Here is a 24210-nt window from a genome sequence, read left to right on the forward strand (position 1 = left end):
ACAAGGTAGATGCATTCAGAAAGAGCCAGAAGGAAAAGACTCCAGGCTGACTGGACATCAGGAAACAGATCAAGGGACATCTGATACCTCCTGGTCAGAAGCTACTACCAGAGCTCTTATAAGAGAACCGAACCCTAGGGAAAGGTTCCTTAGGCCTGGGAATGGACCCTCAACCTCAGCCTCAAAGATCAGAACTGTAGGCCTGGTCCTGCCTGCTCTGGCCTGTCCTCAACACTGACCTGGCGACTCCCTACCCACTGGGTCTTAGTAGAAGCCAGGACAGCATTAGTGGGAGAGACCACTTCCCTAAGGACACATGCAGGGGATATGCCACACTTCTCAGAGCATGGGGCATGCAAGAAGTATGTGTCCCCATCGCTGGGAGGCTGCCAGAGGGTGATTGCAAATCATGCAGGAAAGGAGGTGCCTGTGGTCTCCAGCAGGAATCCTGGGAGATGGGCATGCAGAGGGGGCAGCTGCGGTGCCCAGTACCTGTCGGGCCCCAGCCTTGGGGGCTAACAGTTTGACTCATCATGGTGGGCTGCATCACAGAAGAAGCGTGAGCCCCGCTTGGCAGTACGGGCCGTGAAAGGGACACTCTTCAGCACTGTGGCCCAGGAGAGAGACACAGTGGTCAGGCCTCATGGGGTGTGGGATGGGAGGAGAGCCCAAAGGAGTTAGGTTGAGCTTTGGGAGCTGGGTGCAATGGCCAGGCCCCAGGGAGTGAAAAAGGGCCCCACCTGTGATGATGTCCTCGATGGTACCATCCTTCCCCTCATAAACAGGCCGGTGTTCCTTGGCCTGGCGCCGCCTCAACTCTGCTATTAACTCCTGCTGTTGCCACTTGTTCCGCTGGGATGGGGTCTAGGGCCAAGAATGTGGAGGGGGAAGGAAGTCATCACTGACCTAATGTGGGACTGGTTCCTGCCCCAAGGTGCAGTCTGAGGATGCTACTGCTTGTGCACTGCTAGGAATCCCCAAAGGCCCTCCCTCCATCCCTCTGGATGCCAGCCCTCTGGGTGGTCTGTCCACTCCAAGTTTTCATCTCCCCTAGCCTTCTGACCCCCAGCCCCCACTCTTTTGCCTTGTCATCTTCCAGGCCCCAGCTCTTGGTCCCACCCACCTTGGCATCCAGTTTCTTGGCTTCCTGAGCCAGCTGCTTCTCCCGCATTACCTCCTCCTGCTTCTTGCGGGCTTCATTCTCTTGTTCTGCTTCCTAAGAGCCATGGAAGATGGGTGGGGGCTGGGGGGTGAGGCTCACAGGCTGTGAGGGGAGGGGCTCACACTGAGGTGGAGAGTGGGTGGCAGTGAGACCCGCTAACTCCAGGTGGCCACCCTCTGGAGGGGCACTTCCTGCCCCAAACAATGACAGGAAGGTCCTGGGCCCCACCCTGCCCACCAGTTCACAGCTAAGAGGCCTTTCGCCAGCTTGCATCGCTCCCTTCCCAGGACTCAGAGGAGGAGTCGGAAAAGGCCCATACTTTAAACCCAGGCTTCTCTCCTTCAGCCAGTTTTCTCTCAACCAAACTTCTTTAAAAGCTATCTGCAGCTTACCTTGTAAGAACGAATGAATCGGACAAATACTGGGAAGAATACAGAAGGAGGTGTAGTCTTGGGACTCTCACCAAAGTAGCGCACAACGGCATTGTAGGCCTCCTGGGGAAGGGGTGGGCAGAACGGGTCACTGGCGGGAAGGGGCAGCCCAGCTCCCACATCGTGGACGAGTGGCCTGCGGAAAGCAGAGCCCAGGGCCAAAGGGAGGAAAACCAACCACCCAGGCCCCTGTGAGCTGGAGAGAACCTGGGGCTCCCAAAGCTCCCAATAACCAGTCTCCAGAGGCAGCTGCCTGCCACTCCCAAAGCGCGCTCTCCCCCCTACATATAGACAGCGAGCTGCTTGATTTAAAAGAAAAAATAGAACTAGGGCCACCTAGAGGGGCCTGGAGCCTTGGCCCTGGTTGCTCCCACCCGCCTGTACCCTGTGCTTGCCTCAGCCGTCTTGGCGTCCCGCTGGAGCTTGTCTAGTTTGCCTTCATTGGTACTGAGGAAGTTCCGGAGGACACTGTTGTCATGGATGCTGCACTCACGCCGAATCAGCTCCATGCCCCGGCCCAGCTCCTTCACGTCCAGCAGCACGTTCTCCAGGGACACTGGTCACCAAAAGCCTGGCTGAGGATGCCTAGGGCCTGGCACGCCCACCTCCCAGCCTAGAGCTATATCAAACTCTGGCCCTCCCCCTCAGCATGGGCTCATTCAGGTTCACATATCTGTGTGGACATAAGGAAGTACACACCAAGCTAGCTGATCCCTCACAGGGGGAGGGAATGGAATGGAAACTGAGCTTGTGACCCCAAAGAACACAGTAGCAAACAAAAGCAGGCAAGCCACAGAGACTGCTGGTCTCCACAATGAAACTGCCTCAGGCCTGCCCTAGTGTTCATGGGTGGGGCAGAAATAACAGCTACCTCATGTCTATAGAGGGCTTTATGATTTTTTCTAAGCACATCACATACATCATACACAAATGCAAGATCTCTGGGGCCAGCTTGAGGGAGTTGGGAGTAAAGAGTCACTGCTCCCCTTCCTGTTCCTGCTCCCACTGTACCTAGCTGGGAAGAGCTGGGATGGGCCAGGCCTGGCGCCTGGAGGAAGGCTCCCTCTGGAGTGGCCCCTGCTTAAGGCTCCAGCGGAAAGCTTTGAAGTGGTCAAAAAGAAGATAACAAAAGCCAGAAACAAATGGACCCAAGTGTTCCCTCTCCTCATAGCTTCCTGGGATTGTCCTGGGCTGGATGTGAGGGCAGGCCCACCCAGCCAGGCTCTCCTCACCTGCTGCAGCCTTCTCAACAAAGTGCAGCTCATGCCAGAAGTTAGCCAGGTCTGGGTATTTCTCCTTCACTGTCAAGGCGATGAAATGAAGCAGTGTCATCTTCCGGTCAGTGGACTTGGTATCCAACAGCTAGGAGAGGGGGTCAGGGCAGTGCATAAAAGCTAAGCACACTGGCTCCACAACTGCTGCCCCCCAGGCTTCCTGGCCCTCACCATCTTACCAGATCCAGGCTCTGGAGCTTGAAGCCATACACAGCTCCCCGCTTGCTGCTGTTCATGTAGTTCCCCAGTGCAAGTATGATCTGTCCAAAGAATGCATGGGAGGCAGGTCAGGCTCAGGTCCTGAGGGCTCCTTCTTCCTCTCTGTATAGCCCCAGGCTCCCACCTAGGACCCGAGAACCCCAAGCACCCCTGTTCACAACCTCTTCCCACCTCCAACATCTGCTTCAGCTTCTGTGAAGACTTGACGGAAGCGGACGCCGCAATGATGGCATTGAGTTGCTGTAGGACAATATGAACACTGAAGTAACCCCAGGCTGAGATGCGGTAAAGACAGGGAGGGGTCAGAAGGACTGGAAGGGCAGGGGAGGTGACTAGCAGATGGAGGGTGGAGGGACAGCTGTCCAGGACCATGAGTTGGGTGGGGGCTGTACCGGTGTGAGCATCTGCAGGTTATCCTGGAAATTCCCCAGGAAGGCCATGCCAGCCATTCGCTGGGTCAGCCGTTCCACCTTGCTGAAGAGCAGCATGAAGCGATCCTCAGCCGCCAACTCCTCCAGGGGCTGCCGCTCACGCTCATATTGCCGCAGCAGCTTTACCTCAGCCTCTGTGGGCAGGAAGCGCATCAGGCACTCCACGAAGTCCACAGGTAGTGTCTGCAAGTCAAACCTGTGGAGGAGGAAGGGACCACGTCAGTTCTCCCATCTCTCCACGTTTTCCCTCATCCCTTTTATTTTCCAAGCTCCTAGAAGGACTGGACAGGGGACTGTACACAGAACACAGCCAAAGGCAAAGGACCCATTGCCTCATCTGTCACAGCACCAGCAATGATCCTAGGGGAACATTCCATGCTCCTGTTTAATAAGCCCTTTAATGTACTCCCTCTGTACCTAGGGTGAAGTCCAAACACCTGAGCATGGCTTATGAGGCCCAGCCTGCAAGACTTCTGACTGACTCTCTACCTTCTCCTGCTCCTCTCCCTACACTAAAGCCAGATTCCATTTTTAGTACCCAAGGCACTATGCTTCTCCCTCCAGGCCCTGAACTGGACTAACTCCTATCTTTTCTTCAGGTCCCAGTTGAGACATTACCTCCTGTGGGAAGGCTTCCCTCATTCATCACCAAGCTCAGCTACATGAACCTCCATATTCTCCCAAAGCTGCCTGTATACTTCTACCATCTTGGTGGTATCACTCAGTGTTACTGCACTGTTCCCAATAGACTGAGAGCTCCTTGGGTGAAGGTCTGGGCTGAACTGCCAGCACAGATGCAGTAAATTCTGGCCAAGCCAAGCCAGTGGATGATTAGGGGGATAGGAGGGAGTTCTGTCAGATGACCTGGAATCTAGGGAAACCCAGGCTCCTGGGTGGAGAACCCCAGGTCAGTGGGAGCCTCACGTGTGAATGGCCCTGCAGATCTCCTCAGCCGAGCGGCCAGCCTTGCGTAGGGTGATGGCCAGGTTCTTGGCACGATTGGCTTCCAACAGAGTCACCTTGCTGGCAGCTTTTTGCGCTGTCTTGTTCTTGGAGCAGATGAGGTCAAGGGCAGGGCCCTGCGCTTTCGTCTTGAATAATTCTTCAAACTTATCCAGATCCAGGTCCTGGCAGGAATAGATGAGCAGGGAAAATGCTGTAGCCTCATACTAGTGGAGGACCTCCTGACGGCCCACCCAGCGTTGGCCCAGAGCTCTGTCACTCTGGAATATTTCCTGAATACAAACACAAATAAAGTGTTGACACAACTAGAAATATATATACACTCAAGAATGAAGGGTTCGTGGAGCTGAGCCTGGCCTCACCCTGTCTGATGGCTTTTCTAAGACCAGATCTCCTCAAAAGGCAACCAGGTCCCTAGCCCTCAACCTTACCCCTCTGGACCCCAGGCCCTGTTACCTCCAAGATCTTCTCATCATCAAGTTCGCTGAAGACAGTGCCACTGATCTGGTTGGGTTTCAGTGCTGTCCAGTTGAAGACAGGCAGCCGGAACTTGGTCTTGATAGGTTTCTTAATTCGAATGGCTAATTTGGAAGGAGGATCAGTGACACAGGGGCCAAGGACACACACCCCTGGTCCCACCAGCCCTGCCCAGAGCCTTGGGGACACTCACCTGACAGGCCCACTGTCAACACCACAGAGGGTGCAGCACCAGGGAGAGGTGGGGCTGGGGGACATTTGTCTGGGGAAAGAAGATACAGTGACCCAGGGGTCAAGAGACTCTTCATAGGCTTCCCTCCCCTCTGCCTGCCCCACCTTCTCTGAGAGTTTAAAAAAAAAACAACTCTCAGAGAAGGAGCCTACATGAACTCTGCTCAAGCTGCTCCCAGAAATTCTAACTCTGACAGGGCAGTTGTTGCTGGTCTCTGACCCAGTTTCTACGGCTATAGTCTAAGCCTCTCCTTGGCTGTCTTCAAAGGAATTGGGAGCAACATCTTTATGACCCTTAAAACAGGTCTACATCTGCTTTGGGGCATCCCTGTGCTGGTAACTTGAGCTCCTCTCAGATTCCAGCCCTCCCTTACCCGGATTTTATATCCCCCTAGTCCTCAGATGATGCCATTTTCCCAGTTTCTCCCTGAGGAAGACACTGCTGACTACAGTTTTGGTCCCCACAAAGAGGCTGCCCCTGCTGGTTCCCAGGGGTGGTGGTTACCTGGTAATGGGGGAGGTGGAGGGGGCAAGGGCGGAGCTGGTGGTGGAGGAAGAGGCAGGACCTCCTCAGGGGGTGTGGCTGGAGCCAGAAGATCCAGGTTGGAGGGTGGCATGCCCTCACTCAGCTCTGCAGGGCCTACTCTGGCCAGGGCCTCACTACCCACAGACTCCAGGCCCCGGACACTTGGCTCCAAATGGCATCGACGCTGAAAGGCCTCCTCCTTCTCTTTAATGAGCCTTCGCAGGGTATGCACCTGGTGGCTTGTGTTCTCGTATGTCTCCTGACAGGCAGACAGCACCATTAAGGGAAAAGTGGGCTGAAGGAATAGTCATTGCCCCTAGAGTGAGAATTCCTACCCAGGGTTCTCTTAACTAGGGTCTCTGTGAGTGTACTCAGAGGCTCAGAGTGGCAGAAGCCCAGCTGGGGGAATGGGGAAGCTGGAAGGCAGCAAAACAAAAGAGGCAAGCAGAAGCTGCCTCCTCCCTCTGCTGGCACCCTCAGGTGTCCTCTCTGCTCCAGCCAATTCTCACTGCATGGACTTCTCAAAGCCCAGGGAAAAAGGTTGCCCCTGTGAAACTCTCCTTAATCTACCACCGGTCTAAAATAGCTGCTCTCTCCATAGCCCTTTGGGCCTCATTTTGCTTTACTTTCACTTGACCTTGTATAATGGCTCAATTGGAAGCCCCCTATAAACAAGACCCTGTTTTAACCACCTCTGTATTCTCCATAGCTCCCAATACAATGCTTAGCAGAAGCTGGGCAGATACATATTGAGCTCAACACGGCCAGCATATATTCTTCTGGAAGAGAAGGTAGGATGGGGACATGACTATAATGAACAAAAAGTCAGGTGAGAATACAGGAGAGAATGAAATATGAAGAGCACCTGCCCTGCTAATTTAGGATACCTAGTGGACATCCTAATACACGGAGCACCTGGTCCCTCTGCCTGTGCTCACTAAGCATGGCTTGGGGAGGAACAGGGGGGTAGACGGGAGAAAAATCAATGGGATAGGCTGGTAGAAGGAGGCTGGGTTGGAACTCCAGAATACTCTGGGTGCCCCAGCTGCTCCCACCCTCTTATGTGTGTGTCTGGCTCACACTGGCTTCAGCTTTCCTCTCTAACTAGAAACATGGGGTGAAATCATCAGCCCACCCAGACCTGAGTACCTCAAGGGTGAATCAAGATCTAAATCCTAAAGAACTTGATATGACTCAGGGAAAAAAAGCAAAACCCCAAGGCCCTGGAGCCCAGGATCAGTCAGGGACCGCCTTCCCAGAGTACTTGTACCTTGATGCTCTCTAGTTCCTTCTCCCGCTGCAGCAGCTGCTTCTCTAGCTCTGCCACCCGCATCATGTTTTCATTCTCTAGGTCCAGAAGCTTCTCTGTGAGCTGCACAACAGGAAGGGCAGGTTCTGTGCTGGCCCTAAAGCCTGGGCACTCAGCACAGCCTGAACCCTAGTCAAGACCTGAGTCCAACCCCTCAACACAAGGGATAACAGATACAAGACAAAGGCCACATTCTGACTGTCTCAAGACCAATGCCACCTCATGCCCAGCCCTGGAGGTCGGTGTGTGTTCCAATTAGTGGATGATCCAGTGGCTCAGACCTGAGTATGCTCTTGAGAGCCCTGGTGGGTTCTAAAGCCTCCCTGGGACTCAATCTGGAGGCAATGGGTCAGCTTAGGATTCCTGGTAACTTGAGCTTCCATCAACAGTGGCTCTGGCAGGCAAAGAAAGACCACCTACATGGGACACATGCTCCTCCAACTCTTCCACCTTCTCCAGGGCTACATTCTTGGTCTCAGCATCCTCCAACAAACCCCCGACGTCAAACACGTTGTCTAGATATGCCTGAATCTGCACCTGTAGCTTCTCGCTCTCCGTGTGCCTTGACTTCTGGGGGAAGAGCAGAGAGTAGTAGTAGTTGTAGGAGCAGGCAGATCATCAGGGGAACTTTCTGAGAAAGACTTAGTCCTCGTCCCCCTTCGCCACCACTTCCCAAAGAGTTCCTGCTGCAGGCCATGTCAGATTCTCGCCCCATGGAGTGGCCTGACTGGGGAGTTATCTGCAGAGGTCCTGAGTCCCAGGCCACAGAAGACAGGCAGGGTCCCAAGAGCATCAAGGACTAGGCACTTATAAAAGAAAAATCATTTGTGATATGGCTAAACGGATCCCAACGAACCTCACCTTACAAGGACCCCAACCAGCTCACCTGCAGGAACTCCTCTAGCCCCAGCTTGGTAAACTCATACTGCAGGTGGACCCGGAAGTTCATGTCCTCCACCGAGTGCACCACGATGTTGATGAACTGCATGCAGGCCACCTGAAGAAGAGGAGGCCCAGAGAAGCAGCAACAGGAAGGGCAGATGAGAGCCAAGAGACCAGGAGGATAGGTGGCTGTTAGAATATCATCATCATGTGGATAATTACAGGGAGTCAATTAAAGAGTTAAGCCTTTATGGGGGCAATAAGAGCATTTTAATTTTTAAAAAGTCATTTAATATTCAGTGTATAAAGACAAGTAAATTACATGAAAAACAGATGTAAGTGAAGATATAGCTCTCTGATTTCCTTTGTACATCAGCAGGTATTCCTCAAGGAAACCTTACCTAGCCGAAAACCCTGCATTGAGGGGAAGAGAAGCTAGAGGAAGAGCTTAGGAAAGGGAGGGCAGCTCAAAAAGGATCCAATTCAAGGACAAAAAGGCCACAGAAAAGAGGAAAAGGAGATAGATCCGATATAGACAAATGATGTCCTGAAGTTTCTAAGAGCTCTCTGGGGTGGGCAGGTGGACAAGAAGCATTTGCTGAATAGAATCATTCTGGGCTCTACATGGAATATCAAGATACGCTGTTGGCCTCACCCCTGTTGTCAAGGAACACACAGCCCTGGTGCTGGACCCAGGCCCAGTTCCTCACCATGAAGTCAATGTTGCTGTCCTCATTCCGGAAATATTCCATCAGCTTCTCAAAGCGGTGCAGCTCCTTGCATACCTGAATGAGCAAACTTTCTCAGTGAAAGGATCTGCTCTGTGCAGAACCCAAGCCCCTATGCTCTGGCTCCCAGGAACATCATGGCAAAGGACTGGTTCAGACCAAGCTTAACCACAACTCTATATATGAAATAGGGCATTCTGGACACTATAAAAGAAAACCTGGGGCCGGGCGCGGTGGCTCATGCCTATAACCCCAGCACTTTGCGAGGCCAAGATGGACAGATCACCTGAGGTGAGGAGTTCAAGAACAGCCTGGGCAACATGGTGAAACCCCATCTCTACTAAAAATACAAAAATTAGCCGGGCATGGTGGCGTATGCCTGTAGTCCCAGCTACTTGGGAGGCAGAGGCAGGAGAATCGCTTGAACCCGGGAGGTGGAAGCTGCGGCGAGCTGAGATTGTGCCACTGAACTCCAGCCTGGCCACAGAGTGAGACTCCATCTCAAAAAAGAAAGAAAACTGGGACCTACAATCTGGCTCTGGGTCTATGGTCCCCCACCAAATTGCTGAGGGAATTCAGTAAAGCCTGTGCCCTTAAGCTGGGCTTTGCGTGCCTCTGGGGATAGGTCAAGAAGAAACACAGGGATGTGATGCTGCCAAGTTACTAAAAGGAGGAGGGAAAGAAGGAGGAAGGTAGGAAGGCCATGGCTAAGACAGGAGGCTGCAGTCCTAGTGGGGATGCAGAGGAAGGGCCAGTGTACAGGAAAGCCCTCTCTGAGAGGGGTCTAGAGGCTCCTCTGAGCCTCTGGGCCTCAAGGAGGAAGAGCCATTTCCTGGCTTGAACAATGGATGCTAGGGAAGAGGTCCAAAGAAGAGGAAGGGGTGGGACCACCAGCTGTGGCTGGATGTCGAAGAATCCTGTGTTCAAGTAGATAGGGGTTTCAGAGGCAGGCCCAGGAGCTGGGGCAAATGCCACAAAGGAGTTCCTTCTCTCCTCACCAGTAACAGCCAACAACCCAGGAGACATCCTTGCTTACCTTCTCCTCCCATTTCAAACATATGTGCTTTGGGTTCTATCAATGGTTCACCGCATCAGATTCCCATCTGGGGTGTCACTTAAGTACATATACTCAGGCCTCTAATGGGTCTGAACTAGAGCATGGGAATCTGTACTTTTAACAAGCTCCTTAGGTGATCTGGATGCAGGGCCCAAGTAGGACCATTAGACTATAGCCCTCAGCTAGCTGAGGGTATCTTTAGCTGGCCAATCAGGAGGTTTCTTGGCCCGAAGATCTAGTAAGACTAAAGTTCTGGTATTAAAAACAGTGGGAGTTCAGGAGAGAGGTTGCTTAGCCAAGCACTGGAATGTTAAAAAGCATTGCAGATCACAGGAAATGGTGCTTACCTACCTGGCTCCCTGCCTTCTCCCCTGCAAACACACACACACACGCAAAGCCAAAAGACTGACCTCTTTGAAATTGTCAAAGGCAGCAAGGATGATTTCGTGACCTCCTCGCACCAAACACACAGCTGCCAGAAGCTCTAAGACAAGGGCTTTGGTCCTAAGGGGTGAAGAAGGAAGATTAACACCCTAGCTCCCCATCCTGACAACTACACAGCTCACTTCCCTGGCTGGGTAAGTCCTTTTGGAGAGTGGAGAAAGCCTCAGTGGTGAGGAGAGAGGGTGGGAGAAAGCGGGCTTGCTCCTTTACTAAGCTGTATAGACTAGAGGAGAGCCAGGGATACTTCTCCTCCAGCAGAGGTGAGGGGGTCCAAACCAAGGCTCTGACAGGACTCCAAGGCTAGGCAGGACTTGTCAGGAATACATGGAATACAGATATCCAGAGCCCTGAACAGAGTGAGGAGGAAAGGGGAGGGAAGGAACTCACCTTGGATTCTTGTTATTGAGGCTAAGTGCAATCTCATTGACAGCATGGGGGTGGGACATGACCAGGTTGAATCCATACTACAAGAGAAAGGACAGAAGGAGGAGACCTTGATGGTGGGAAAGAGTGAGCCCAGCAGATCTCCTTGACCATAGGCCCACCAGCAAACCTGTCTTTTATAAGCTGGTGCCCTCCTAGCTCTCCTGGTTTTGCAGATGAGGCAGAAGAGGTAGAGCACCCACGACTAGTGCTTCCCCCTTACCTGATAATTCATGATGGCTCTGAGACAAAGGATACAGACGTGGACGTCATCCTTCTGGCTCACTAGGCGGGAGTTCTTCAGGGCCCTCCGCCCAGGGAGAGTGCTATACCTGGGGAGATGGGCCAGGCAGTCAGGTGGGAGCTGAGGCTGCCAGTGAAGCATCTAGGGGCACTCACCATCACCCAGAGAGCAGGCTGCTCCTTAGCAGTGGCAAAAAATAGGGAATAGCACCTTGTACTAACAGCCAAGAGGGACAGCGTGCAGGAGGTAGAGTGTCCAGCCTGTTTTCACCTGCTTAAGTAGGCCTTTATCAGCAACTACTCAGGATCCCGGCTTTATAACCAGTGCCCCAAACCTAGAGATCCTTCAAAATACAAGTAGTAGTTGTGTAGGCCTTCCTAGTCCCTGAGATGGGTCCAGAGACACAGTCATCTGAGCATTCCCTCCACCCACTTCCAGTTGCTGCACCTTCTGCACAATCTGTGAGACAAGAGCATCGTGGTTCCCATCCCACTTCTGTATCACAGAAAAGGCAGAGCCGATCCCCAAAGGCTTTAGTGGGGCCACAGGGCTATGTCTGGCTTTGCACTACCCCTCCACCCTCTCAGTGATATTTCATGGAAAAGGGAGGAGACACTGTCTGCTCATGCATGACAAGAATAATCAACAGTATCCAAGGGACACAACCCAAAGGAGACTAGGAGAAAAGCATGGCCACAGGAGAGATAGAAACCAAGGAAAGGGCCATTGGACCCAAAGGGAAGCCTCCCAGAGTAGGAAGGGGCTCTGAGAAGTCATCCAGTCCATCCGCCTACCACCAGGCAGGACAGCTTTTTAGACACCACAGACAGACAGATGAGCACGTTGCACCCTTAGAGAGAAAAGGTCTGAAGGAAGAGGTGAAGGGAATGCGAGGGGCAGCCAGGTTGGGTGGGAGCTGGTCTCCAAGCAGCTGAAGGGGCAGAGTGAAGAACTACAGGGAAACAGAATGAGGGTAGGAGCTGGATCACCCAGTGAAGGCCATGGACCTGTATGAGATGTGCCCTGCTCAAGAGACCCAGGAGGAATGGCAGAGTGTGAGTGAGGAATGAAGGGGCCCCCCAGAGAGGGGTTAGGAGTGGGGAGAGCTGGAACCCCATGTGGGGTGAGTGCAGCTGAGACCATGTACTTACCCAGGACAGACCGCTGGGCAGAGTCAAGGAGACAGAGAGGACAGACCAGAGACAGACTGGCAGGCAGAGGGCAAGAGAGCTGAGCCTGGAAGCAAGAGTGGAGGGAGGAGCATGAGCACTCACCGCTGAACCTGAGACCTGCACTGAAAGGTAGGGTGGGAGGCAGGCGGGCAGAGCAAGAGCACACATACCGGAGCACAGACTGGCGCGCAGAGCGAGCGAGGCTGTTGGTGAAGGGGGCCGACAGAGCGCTGGGTGGCTGCAGGTCCTCGATGGACCTGCTCCAGGACCGGAGTTTGTCAAATGCACCATCGTCACCACTCTCCAGACCCTCAAAGTCAAACCTGGAGCATGAAAGGACACACGTGCGCACACACAGGCACATACGCGGGAGAAATTCAGTGCCAAGGCCCCCTGCGAGCCTACCCCCACCCTTCAGGCCTCCAGGGCAACAAGAAGCAGGGGTAGCAAGGAGAAAAAGCAGAACTGGGCAGCAGAGACCTGATCCTAGCTGGAAGAGCCACTAACACAGAACAGTGGCAGAAGAAGCACAGGCAGCAACCAGGAGGGGAGTCTAAGGAGATGGGAAGCTGATGGAGGCCAACTCCTTTGCTCCCCACTGGCCAGGAAACTCCAGGAGGAGTGTCCTCCCCATGGGCCACTCAGGAGCTGGCAGTCTTTCTGCACTCTCAGCTTAGATGGAACATCTCTAGGAAGCTGTGGCCCCCCATGAAGAATCTGCCCCGTAGAGGGAATGGTGGGGAATGGGCGAACTGCAGGTCTTGCTAGTTGGCAAATGCCAGCACCCAAAGGGCCTTTCAGTGCCTTGAAGGAGTCCAGCTGATTGTGGATGGCAGGACTGAATGGAAAGGAAAGGGGGTTCTGCCAAACCCAGAGTGGGACAGTCCTTTATTGTTTGGAGGAGCACCACTGCCCCATCTTAGCACTGGGCTTTAATGACCAGGTTCTCTATGGTTCTGGCTACTTGAGGTTTCTAGGTTTTTCAGGTATACAGGCTCCCTGGGCTTCAGTTGCCCTGGGGAAAGAAATTATAAGTTGAGATTGTAGACCAGGGTCCTGTAGTCTAGCCTCTGCAGGAGTTGAATGGTTTGTCACTTCCTGATCCTGGAACCAGATGTCTTCCACCATCAGCAATTATTATTATTTTTTTTTAAGAGAAAGGGTTTCACTCTGTGGCCCAGGATGGAATGCAGTGGCACAGTCGTGGCTCACTGTAACCTCTAACTCCTGGGCTTAAGCAATCCTCCCGCCTCAGCCTCCCGAGTAGCTGGGACTATAGGTGCGTGCCACCATGCCTGACTAATTTTTTAAGATTTTCTTGTAGAGATGGAGTCTTGCTATGTTGTGCAGGCTGGTCTTAAAACTCCTGGGCTCAAGCAATCTCTCATCTTGGCCTCCCAAAGCTCTGGGATTACATGTGAGCCACTGCGCCCAGTCAACCATCAGCAGTTTGTCAGTGTGGCCAGGACAAGGAAGACAGCCAAGATCACAAACTCACAGAGACTCCTCTCTTATACATCCTCACTTCAGGATATACCCCTCTGAGAAACTGTCCCTCTCCTTCTTGTCCTCTTCCTCCATGTAGGTCATTAAAGACTAAGGGAGCATCTCCTACAGGTTCTTCTCCCCCAAGAAGCATTCTGCTCAGATATGGGGTCAAAGGCACAGAGGTCGAGGCTTTCTGGAATAGGAAGGGATATCTACAGATGTCAGAATATTCCAAAGGAAGTGGGAGCAGGCTTTAGTGTCCTCATGATCGGGAGGTGTTTAATGGGGCTCTCAAGTAGACATCAGAGGAATCTCCTGACAGGGAAACAGCTTGCTGACTCCATCAGCAACAACACTGTATCCTCTTGTACTGGTATATGCAGTTTACAAACAAGTATCTTCACTCAAACTCTATTTGGCCTCACCCTTTCCCTCTCAATCCTTCCCAAAACACACACTCTCTCCCCCACACAGAGTCCTTCTTTTTTAAAAACAGAGTCAAAGGTACTGCCATGGACACTACAATACTGAGGTTCCAGGGTACTCTTGGTTTAGGGCGGCTGGAATTTGTTTGCTTTTCAAGTAAGAGAGATAGGCTTATTTGGAAAAATGAGCTACATTTTTTATTATGAAAGTTCTGAATTTTTAAAGAAAAATTATTTCACCAAATGTTTTTCATTTCTTTCTATAAAAAGAATTTTTTTAAGAGAGAGGACAATCACACGAGGTATGACTTCTGCTGAGACAAGAATGAAAGTGGGCCACTCTTGCCTTTAACAGAGGATAACCTGGAAAAGGTGAGAGAGGCAATGAACGTAGAAGCAGCATCAGTTCAAATTCCTAAGGAGATGACTCTGAAGACCTGCTGGAAAAAGAAGAATGGCCAAGGGGGCAAGGACAGTAGTTAGAAAAGTGGAAGCTGGTTGGGAGCAGTGGCTCACACCTGCAATCCCAGCACTTTGGAAGGCCGAGGCAAGCTGGATCGCTTGAGCCCAGGAGTTCAAGGCCAGCCTGGGCAGCATGGTGAAACCCTATCCCTACTAAAAACACACAAAAAGTTAGCTAAGCATGGTGGTGTACACCTGTGGTCCCAGCTACTCAGCAGGACTGAGGCAGGACTGAGGCAGGAGGACTGCTTGAGCACAGGAAGTCAAGCCTGCAGTGAGCCGAGATTGTGCCACTGCACTCTAGCCTGGGCAACTGAGCAAGACCCTGTCTCAAAAAAATGTTAGGGCTGAGTCCTAGGATGGAGGAGTTTCCTGGGACGCTGGGGAAAACTAGGGACAGTCATGGGCAAACTGGGAAGACTGGTCTCCCTAATGCTGACCTGTCCTAGGTATAAGTCTAAATGTGTTGGTCATTATGTTTATTATGTAATTCCATATATTCAGGTAATTGTGGTAGGGTATGCCACTTTAAATAATAATAATGAAATTAACAGTAGATCTGCTACCACAATACAGACCTAGTATGTTCCAAACAATACTAAGTGTTTTAACACGTCATCATCTAATTTTCACAACAACCCTGGAATGTGGATCTCCTTTCATAGAAGAAGATTAAAAACTTGCTTTGGAGTCACACAGATAGTAAATAACAGAACTGAGACCCAAACTCAGCTTTGTCTGACTCAAGAGCTCTCATTCCTTCCACTATACCAGGCCACCTTTTCTGTGCTAACTCACTCTGGCTGCCTCCAAGCCCCCATGCCTGCTAGAAAAAGACTCCTGAATACTTCATTTTTCTATCCAGGTCAAAAGGTCATGCTCACTGTTCCTGGGTTCTTCAACAATGACCTGGAGTAATAACCCTCTCACGTCTGGAAACCCAAAGTTGCTTCTGGAAGACTCAACTCTGCAAAGATGAATGGATCCCACCAAGGCATCTCTACCAGAAGCCAGGACATTTCCCTGGATTGCTCACAGCTTGGCATTTGGATGCCTTGGCTTCTGATTCCAAGCTCCCTTTCCATCTCTCTCTCCTATTCTCCAAAATGCATCTTATCTTCTACTCCAGCCTAGTACCATTCTTCACTGATCCCCAGACATCTCTGGGCTTGCCTGCCTACTTCCACACCACTGCTTGGGCTACTCCCTCCTGTCCAGGATTCCCATTTCCATCTTCATTGTTGAACTCTCACCCTTCCTTATCAAAGCAGAATAGAACTATGTCCTCCCCCAACTGGTCCCCAACCTTAGCCCCGGGGTGGTACTCACATGACAGAACACTGGGCAAAGGACAGGTAATCCACCAGCACATCCAGGCCTTTGTTTTCATCATTCAGAAACTCCCGCACCCACCTGCAGATAAAGGAAACACAGTGGAAGGGGTCTGCTAAAGTGGGTCAAGGATCAGGAGGGTGACATGCCTCTGATCCAACACCTCCTCCTCCTGGAACCCAGCACCAGGCTAGGAAAATTCTGAAGATCAAAACCCATGACAGACCCATCCACGGTCATGGACTTCCCCTAGGCAGGGAAGCCAGGGATGGGGAAAGTACAGGCCCTTCTAATACCACTTGCTTTATCACGAAGGTGCTTTAGACAAACAAGCTCTCAAGTACTCCCTCTTTAAGGGCCAGACCCTGGCTCAATTATTTTCTGCATCCCTCCACATGTCCTTGCTCAGTGTTTGTTGGAAGAATTTAGGAAGTATCAAGAGCATTTACCACAGGCCGTGTGCAGAGTTGTGCTTGACCGAAGCCAGCAAGTCTCCAACCTGACTGAAGCCTGTCAAGACACCAGCAGGAAGAGTCAAGGAGAGCTCTGGAACAGAAGTATCCTGGGCCAAAGCACTCTCTACCAAGTTTAAGGAGAGGAGTTTTGGAAAGCAGTGAGCAAACAGAGATGTATAGGAGTTCTGTATTTAGTCATGTTGAGTTTGTCAGAACCTGAAAAAGCATGGGGGTGATCAGGAACCCGAGGAACTCCAGGATGTCTATGACCACTCTGAGTCAACCTGAGGACGTGGGCCCCCCCTCAGCCAGGAAGGTAGACAACAAAGCACCTAGGGACCATATCCCAGGGCATTATTTTCCCTTCTGCTTTCAGTCATTTTGGGCTGAGATATTCCTGGAATGAAAGTCAAGGGCAAATCTAGGGAAATGTTATATGACAGGTTCATTCCATAGCAGAAACATAAAACGCTCAGGATGAAACCCTAATCTAGAGTGCTCTACTCCTTCAGAATTTCTGGGGGTCTTTATAGGAAAGCTCTGCCCAAACTGCCGTGCGGGGCCTCTTCTCCCCAACAGCTGGAAAACCAGCGCCATGTTGGCCAGCCACACCCCAAGCTACGGAGAGACTCTGGAGCTACACCACCAGGCCCAGCTGAGATTTGGCAGCAGGCTCTGGCTGAAGCTGACTGACACCGGAGCTGCCTGAAGTTAGCTTCCTCTCTGGGGGCCAACAGGCCTCCCGTTTCCTGTCTGTCTGCTCTCCAGCTCCCCACCCCCTTCTCATTTCCTGTCTGAGTCTATACTGCTATTTCGGGATCTTGACACTTTGAGGAGAGGTTAAAGGGTGCTTAGGCAAGGCACAGAAACCAATACAAACCAGGGAAAGAGGAGCTGGAGAGGCTCCAGAATCCCATTTCCCAGCCTGTCCCTCTCCAGAACCTGAGTTCCCATCTGCTGCTCCTGCACACCCAACTTCTGCAAGCCCTGGGGCTGATCAGGCTGTGACCAAAGCAGGATCCTCCTCTCCCCACCTTGTCCTGGGTTCCTTCCACCCTGAAGCACCCAAAATCTGACAAACGCTTCCCAGAAATCCAGGAAGGATCCTTCCACATAACTCTACCCAGAGAAGCTGCAGTTCAGATGGCAGGCATGCCTAAAATGCCAGGCACTGAGCTATTCCCTGGGAACAAAGGACCACGTCCAGGACCTCTAACTTGTGTGCCAACTACCAAGAGGCCCCAGGCCTGGGAACCACGCTGCTTTGGACCTAGCTCCTGGCCAGCAGCCAGAGGAGCAGGCACCAGGTAGAGGAGGCAGGCAGCAGGGACTGTCATAAACTGCTCTGTGGCCTTCTCCCAATGAAAGCACACCCCCATCCTCAGATGACTACAGCAAGACTTAATCAAGAAAACAAGGCTGGGTACTAGTGGCTCCACTTTGGGATTCTTAAAGAGGATCACTTGAGCCTAGGAGTTCAAGACCAGCCTAGGCAACAAGGCTAGACTCTGTCTCTACTAAAAAAAAAAATTTTTTTAATGGACAGGCAGGCCAGGCACAGTGGCTCACATCTATAATCTCAGCACTTTGGAAGGCCAAAACAGGCAGATCACTTGAGCCCACGAGTTTGAGACCAGCCTGGCCAACATGGCAAAACCCTGTCTCTACTAAACATACAAACATTAGCTGGGTGTGGTGGCACACGCCTGTAGTCCCAGTTATTCAGGAGGCAAAGGCAGAATGGCTTGAGCCTGGGAGGCAGAGGTTGCAGTGAGCCGAGATCACGCCTGGGCGACAGAGCTAGACTCCGTCTCAAAATATAAATAAATAAATACATAAAATAAAATGGGCAGGCATGGATGTGTGCCTGTGTTCCCAGCTACTTGGGAGGCTGGGATAGGAGGATCACTTGAGCCCTGGAAGCTGAAGCTTCTGTGAGTCATGATCACGTCACTGTACTTCATCCTGGGCAACAGAGCAAGACCCTGTCTTTAAAAACAAACAAAAAGAAGACAGAAGGGCTGAGAGTGACAGAAGGGACTATGGAGGAATGCAGAGTGGTAGGTGGCTTCGGGTGGCAGGTAGCACTCAGGGTTGCCACTGGTGTCATTCTTGCCCTCACACACAAGGGTACTAAGCAGCCCCTGCCACTTTGTCCTTCCATGAAGGATTCACCAAACAAAGGAAGAGGCTTGGCCACACCTTTCTCAGTGGCTTGGCTTTCAATGTCTGATTCACAGATGAGTTACAGAAGCCATACTTGGGCCACCAGAGCACAGTTACTGAGGCCAGGAACCATCCCTTTCCTGTTCTCTCCTGTGCTGTTTCCCTTGTGATTGCTGCTACAACTGGCTACACACACAGGTGTCCTCTCCCTCTAAAGAACCCCGGGAAGGCTTGCCCTGGGGGTGGATGAGGGCTGCTGCTACGACAGGAGGGGAAAGGCTGATGATGTCATTTGGCTGTCTCTACCCCACTGTCAGGAAGCCTGGGTACCCCGCCCCCACCCGGGCCTCCACTGCTCACTCATAAGCACTGGACATTTGTGCCAGGCCCTCCATCAGGTCTGTAACCCCGCCTGCAGTTCTACATCACATGTCCCTCACTGTCCTTTTGCATGAGCACACATACGCACACATATACACACTTTCTCTCTCTCTCTCTCACTTTCATGTATCTTTGCTGATTACAGTTTCGTAACACTGAGGCCAATACCCTCTTTCACTGTACCTCACACATTAGCCTTTTGCTTGTTCAGCAATTCCTGGTTTCCCACTCAGGGACCGGAAAAAAAAAGACTCACACAGTTCCTAAGGGCCCTGTCAATGGGTTGGGAGCACCACGGTCTGTGAATATAGAAAACATTCAGCTCCTGGCCCCCATTGCCTTTCCTGGTGCTTAAGGAAGCTTCTTCTGCTCATGAACTAAGATTATCTTCTCCCAGGCACCAAAAAGTCCAAATAGTCACAGAACGGGAAGTAGGTCTCAGCTACCCAATACAGTATGTTCCCCCCACCCTCAGCCTTCTCTGGGCCTCGCTTGGCCCAGCACCAGGCCACAGGCAGACTCCAGTCTCAACTGCTGTGGGAATGTCTTCCACTCAAAGCCACAGGCGGAGGACCCCAGGAGAGGCCTCAAGCTTGCCAGAAACATCTAGTCAGCAGCTGGCAGAGCTGAGGGGGCAGAAAAGTCAGAAAAGAAACAGTCCAAAGCTCTGGGGAGCCAGAAGCCATTCAAGGGGCAACTCTGCCTCATGGCAGGGAAGATGAACAGCATCCCCAGAGGACAGCAGATCCTGTGTGCCCAGCCAACAGCCTGGGGCCAGGTGAAGAGGCTACTGCGGCCAATCCAACTCACCCAATGTGGTTGGTGCGAAGAGAGATCTCCAGCTCCCTTAGTACTTTGGTTGACTCCTGCACCCTCCTCCTGAACTTCTGTAAAAAAGGGTAGAGAAGGAGAAGAATACAAGAGGGCAGTTATAGATTTTCCCTCCATTACTGGCCAGCCATTCCAGGCCCCTGGCCACAGAACCCTGAAATCCAGCTCCCAAGGCTCAGAAACAGATGTCCAATATCCAAGTCAAAGGGTTTGCCCCCAAACCCCACAGGACTATAAAGGCTGGCAAGACGGGGCCTCTCTGCCTCATACTTCACCTTCCGAGTTACGCTGGGGTCCAAGAAGCTCTGGAGTTTCTGAATGTAAGTGTGGGGAGGATTCTTCACCTGGAATCGTTCCTGTAAGGGAAACATGCATATGCGTATCCACAAAGACAACCAGAGACCTGAGGAGGGCACTGAGGAAGAAGAGCACTCATAGTGTTCAGTGTGAGGGGACTCAGCCTCTTCAAGTTGTCACCTGGCTCTAGACATCACCTAAACTTGAGGTTACCTTCCTTGACTTATCCCCAGGTGTTGCCATCTGTTGCCATCTCCTCCGCCTCCAATTAGTGCTCCCTGAGCCTAAAATGTTTTTCTATGTCAAAAAGTATTTTTAAAGTGTGCTGCTTGCTACAAAGATATTGAGGATTACAGAGTTGTGAATAGCACCCAAAACAAAGACATAATTGATTGGGCTTAGGAGGCCAAGGCAGGAAGACTGCTTGAGGCCAGGAGTTTCAGAATAGTCTGGATAACATAGAAAGACTCTGTCTCTACAAAAAAACTTTTAAAAATTAGCCAGGCATGGTGGTTACCACATGCCTGTAGCCCTGGCTACTTAGGCTGAGGTGGGAGGATCCCTTGAGCCCAGGAGTTTGAGGCTACAGTAAGATATGATCATGCCATTGCACTCTAGCCTGGGCAACAGAGTGTGATCCCTCTCTAAGAAAAGAAAGAAAAAAAAGATATGATTGGGAAATGCTGTTCACTGCCTGGCCAACTAATGGATATGGGTTAGGAATGCCAAGGGGAGAGGAGCTTGGCCTTGTAGAATCCAACTTTCTCAGCAATGAACTCTGCGGTTGGGACTGGAATGGTTTTGCTGAGCTGACACAGCTCAGGGCTGCAAACACTGCTCCTTGCCCAGACCCCAGCAATCCAAAGCAACCTCAAATACTGAAGGCTGCGTTCAGCAAGGTCATCCCTCGATTCCCTTCTACATAGAGCCTGGGACCACGCCCTACTTTGGCCCAACCCCTTCATCTGACCCAAAAAGAAACTCAGGGAGTACCCCTTGGCATTCTGGTCCTATTAGGGCTGCCACCACCAAGATATCTGAAGAGCTGGATATCTGAAGAGTGGAGGGGCTGAAAAATGTCCAGGAGAATGATATAATGTTAGAGAATAGGACCTAAAAACAAATAGAAGAAAAAAACGAAAGGTCTGAGAAACAGCTGAAATTGACCTAGAAAAGACTGAGAGATCATCAATTAAAGAACCTCAATACCAAAGGGTTACTATTCTCCAAACCCCAAGCAGGTGCTAACCAACTCCTCTTAATGCAGAACACAAGGAAATTGACCTTTGGTGGAGAAGGGACTTGGACTAAGATCCCTGAAGCATACTCCTAGCTTATGTCAAGCAGCATGACCTGGGGAGGCAGTGGAACAGAACAGGTAGCACAGACTTGGCATCTGCTTGTCGGAGCTCAGCCCTGGCTTCATCACTTACTAGCATTAGGCAAGTTACTGAGCCTTGGGTTCTTCATTTGTAAAATGCCAACACTGCCTTCCTCAGAGGGTTCTGTGACGACTAAATGAGGTATTTCAGTGTGTTGAGTACTTGGTCCATAACAAGCACTCAATAAACATTACCTATTATTATTTCACCCAGAGCCTGAAAAGAAATAATAAAACTGCACATGGCAAAGTGCTGGGTAAACACACTACCCACACTGCCAGATACTTCCATCTCTACCAAGATGTAAAAAGGTAAAAGGTAACTCTCCCAGCCCTGCATACAGGCCTGAGTTCACAGACTCGTGACTCATGATCTTCAAATGCATGCAAGGAAAAGAGCCAGGTCATATGTGTTAGAAGATTCTCAACTCTGAGCAAAGTAATGATTTCTATTCTCTTCTAGCTTTCAACACAGTTCATGTAGGGAGAGTTTTCAGACCTTGACTCTTCTGAGATTTTGGAACAAAAGACTAGAGCCTGGGGCTTCTCATTCCTAGAGGCCCCGAGATAATGAGAAAGACCCTGCTATTTGCCAGGGCTAAGACAGAGTGAGAGATCAACAGTCCTTTGAGCACCCTGCCAGGCATAGCCCTGAACCTGCACAGCCAATCCTATACCCCTGATCTATACAAACCCCCTTATACTATTGCCCATTGGAAGAAATCAAGACAGCTCTTTGTGGGAGCTAGAGGAGAACTTGGCCTGCTAGCTCTGTCTCTGTTACGAGAATCTTCTTGGAAAAGAAAGTGAACACAGATGAGGCCAAGCTTAGGCCAGGGTTCCTCAAGGGACCCAGAGCTGCACTCAATGTCTCTGGCCCCACAGCCTTACCTAGCCCAAGGCACAACTCCCCACCTCCCTCCTCTTTCCGAAACCCCATACCTGGTCACAGATCAAATCCCACTTCTTCTCATTGTCATACTGCCGCAGAAGCCGGGCCTTGTCTGGAGGCAGGTTCATGGAGCTCTGAGGAGAGAACCTGAGTCAACAAGGCTGAAACCTCCCCTCATCTGGAAAAGAGAAAGACTAGACCGCCCACACCTTTCTGCTACTGGGCCCTCAGACTTCACCCTGACACTTCATCGCTGATAAGGCAAGCTTGGAAAAGTGGAGCAGTCCTCCAGCCTCCCCTTCATATTTAGTTGAGTTTGGTTGAGCAATGTTTTCCAAACCTCTGGTCGTAGAATCAGTTTAATGAGTCAAAATTAACTCTATTTTAAATGAAAACGAGCAGATTAAAATAGAAGATACCAGAATTCATTGCAAATAGGAAGTATAAATAATGCTTTGTGAAGCTTTAGTTTCTTTTATATTTTATGTATATACACAAATGTGTCATATACATACATCATACCATAAAATGTGATGGGAACATGAGACGGGTCAAAAAATTTGAAAAGCCACCAGGTTAAAGCAGCAATTTTTTTCAGTTTGCTTTTCCCCCACAACCTGAGAGACAGGTAACTTGCCTACAACACCCACTCCCATGGGTGAATCCTGAGCCACCCACAACCTATGTAGATGCTATAACTGTGACCCTCTTGCCCATATCAGCATACAAGTGAATGAGAAGAACATTAGCATGAAGATAACTGCTTAAATTTTTTTAGGAAAAAAATATTTAGGCAAAAATTCACAAAAGTACCAGACTTTAATTGTTAGTAGCAAATTACTAATGACACATCTCCCAATTAATTAAGACACCGCAAAGCACCCTAACCCCTTGGCAAGCCACTCTAATATAGGCTATTTGAAGGACAGCCCAGGAATCATTTTATTTTGTTCACCACTGTTTGGTGACTGAATAAGGTATGAGAGAATGAGTAGGTGAAGCCTAAGGACCTCATCCATGGACTAGCCCTACCCATGCTAGAGGCTACGTTCCCTACCTTTATCCCCATTCAGCCAAACCTTTCTTCTCATCAGTCTGGCTGTCTTTGTTCCAGGTCACAGCCCTTACCTCTAAAGGCAGTCTGGGCCAGATGCAGTAGCTCATACCTGTAATCACAGCACTTTGGGAGGCCAAGGCAGGCAGATCACTTGGGGCCAGGAGTTCAAGACCAACCTGGCCAACATAGCAAAATCCCGTCTCTACCAAAAATACAAAAATTAGCTGGGCGCAGTAGTGCACACCTGTAATCCCAGCTACTCAGGTTGCCAAGGCACAAGAATTGCTTGAACCTAGGAGGTGGAGGCTGCAGTGAGCCAAGATCACGCTACTGCACTCCAGCCTAAGCAACAGAGAAATATTCCATCTCAAAGAAAACAAAACACACAAACAAAAAAGACTAAAGGCAGTCTGACACTTTAATCAGATCACTGTACCTGCTCCCTGGTAATCTTGAATCAAATATGATCCCCTACCCGAGGTGTTGCAGCTGCATGATAACCCATGTGACTTCCCACAAATTCAGCTTCTTCCCGAGCATAGTGCCAGCCACCTAGAAGGCTGCCTCTCATCCTTCTCTCCTTTAGCTACTGTCCAAGTTCAGCTCTAACTCTCTGGTAACCCAAGCATGACCACTTCATTTACCTCTGCCCAGTTCTTGGCATTCTCATCCCTGGGGACATGAACTGTGTGCATCCAGGGTCCCTGAGGAGTCACATAGGCCCTGCATTATTCCAGAAGAAGCAAACAAATCCTAGAAGGAGGTCCTCCAACTTTTGATGGAATCAAAAGAAAATCCTTAAACATTTATTCTGTCACACTATCTATTTATTATAAACATAACGCAGATATACTCTTAAATCAGCTGTATACTCATCTAGCCCCTAAAGTGCTATGTCTATTCTTACCATCTCCAGCTCCCAACATGCATCTAGTGGGGGCAGTAAGGTGATAATAAACCATGTGTAAGAGGTCCCAGGTCTGAGCTACAAGCCCAGCTACTAGCTGGAAATGAGGTCACTATGGCTCAAAAAGGAAGTAGGGTTGAAGTCTTCGGTTGGAATTTATACA

General features: G+C 50.7%; 1 protein-coding gene across 8 annotated transcripts in view; it reads right to left on the reverse strand.

Annotated features, from left to right (window-relative positions):
• Positions 1–24210, reverse strand: part of FMNL3 (formin like 3) — a 95789-nt gene that overhangs the window by 8168 nt on the left and 63411 nt on the right. For 3 of the 8 annotated variants that reach the window (XM_050748336.1, XM_050748333.1, XM_050748337.1), the window contains 25 exons: positions 22134–22217; positions 19789–19869; positions 19493–19569; positions 15678–15761; positions 12144–12296; positions 10781–10889; positions 10522–10598; positions 10101–10194; positions 8616–8690; positions 7910–8020; positions 7444–7593; positions 6985–7086; positions 5694–5973; positions 5151–5219; positions 4937–5061; positions 4442–4644; positions 3479–3713; positions 3258–3326; positions 3047–3127; positions 2826–2955; positions 1989–2149; positions 1555–1656; positions 1124–1216; positions 741–864; positions 493–607 (listed from right to left, as the gene is read on the reverse strand). In XM_050748336.1, the coding sequence (XP_050604293.1) occupies positions 516–607; positions 741–864; positions 1124–1216; positions 1555–1656; positions 1989–2149; positions 2826–2955; positions 3047–3127; positions 3258–3326; positions 3479–3713; positions 4442–4644; positions 4937–5061; positions 5151–5219; positions 5694–5973; positions 6985–7086; positions 7444–7593; positions 7910–8020; positions 8616–8690; positions 10101–10194; positions 10522–10598; positions 10781–10889; positions 12144–12296; positions 15678–15761; positions 19493–19569; positions 19789–19869; positions 22134–22217 (2961 nt within the window). In that variant the 3' untranslated portion in view covers positions 493–515. The remainder of the gene's footprint in view (positions 1–492; positions 608–740; positions 865–1123; positions 1217–1554; positions 1657–1988; positions 2150–2825; positions 2956–3046; positions 3128–3257; positions 3327–3478; positions 3714–4441; positions 4645–4936; positions 5062–5150; positions 5220–5693; positions 5974–6984; positions 7087–7443; positions 7594–7909; positions 8021–8615; positions 8691–10100; positions 10195–10521; positions 10599–10780; positions 10890–12143; positions 12297–15677; positions 15762–19492; positions 19570–19788; positions 19870–22133; positions 22218–24210) is intronic. The other 5 variants (XR_007717688.1, XM_050748334.1, XM_050748335.1 and 2 more) reach the window with 4 other exon arrangements.

The sequence above is a fragment of the Macaca thibetana genome, chromosome 11 (genome assembly GCF_024542745.1).
Source record: "Macaca thibetana thibetana isolate TM-01 chromosome 11, ASM2454274v1, whole genome shotgun sequence".
Lineage (NCBI taxonomy): Eukaryota > Metazoa > Chordata > Mammalia > Primates > Cercopithecidae > Macaca > Macaca thibetana.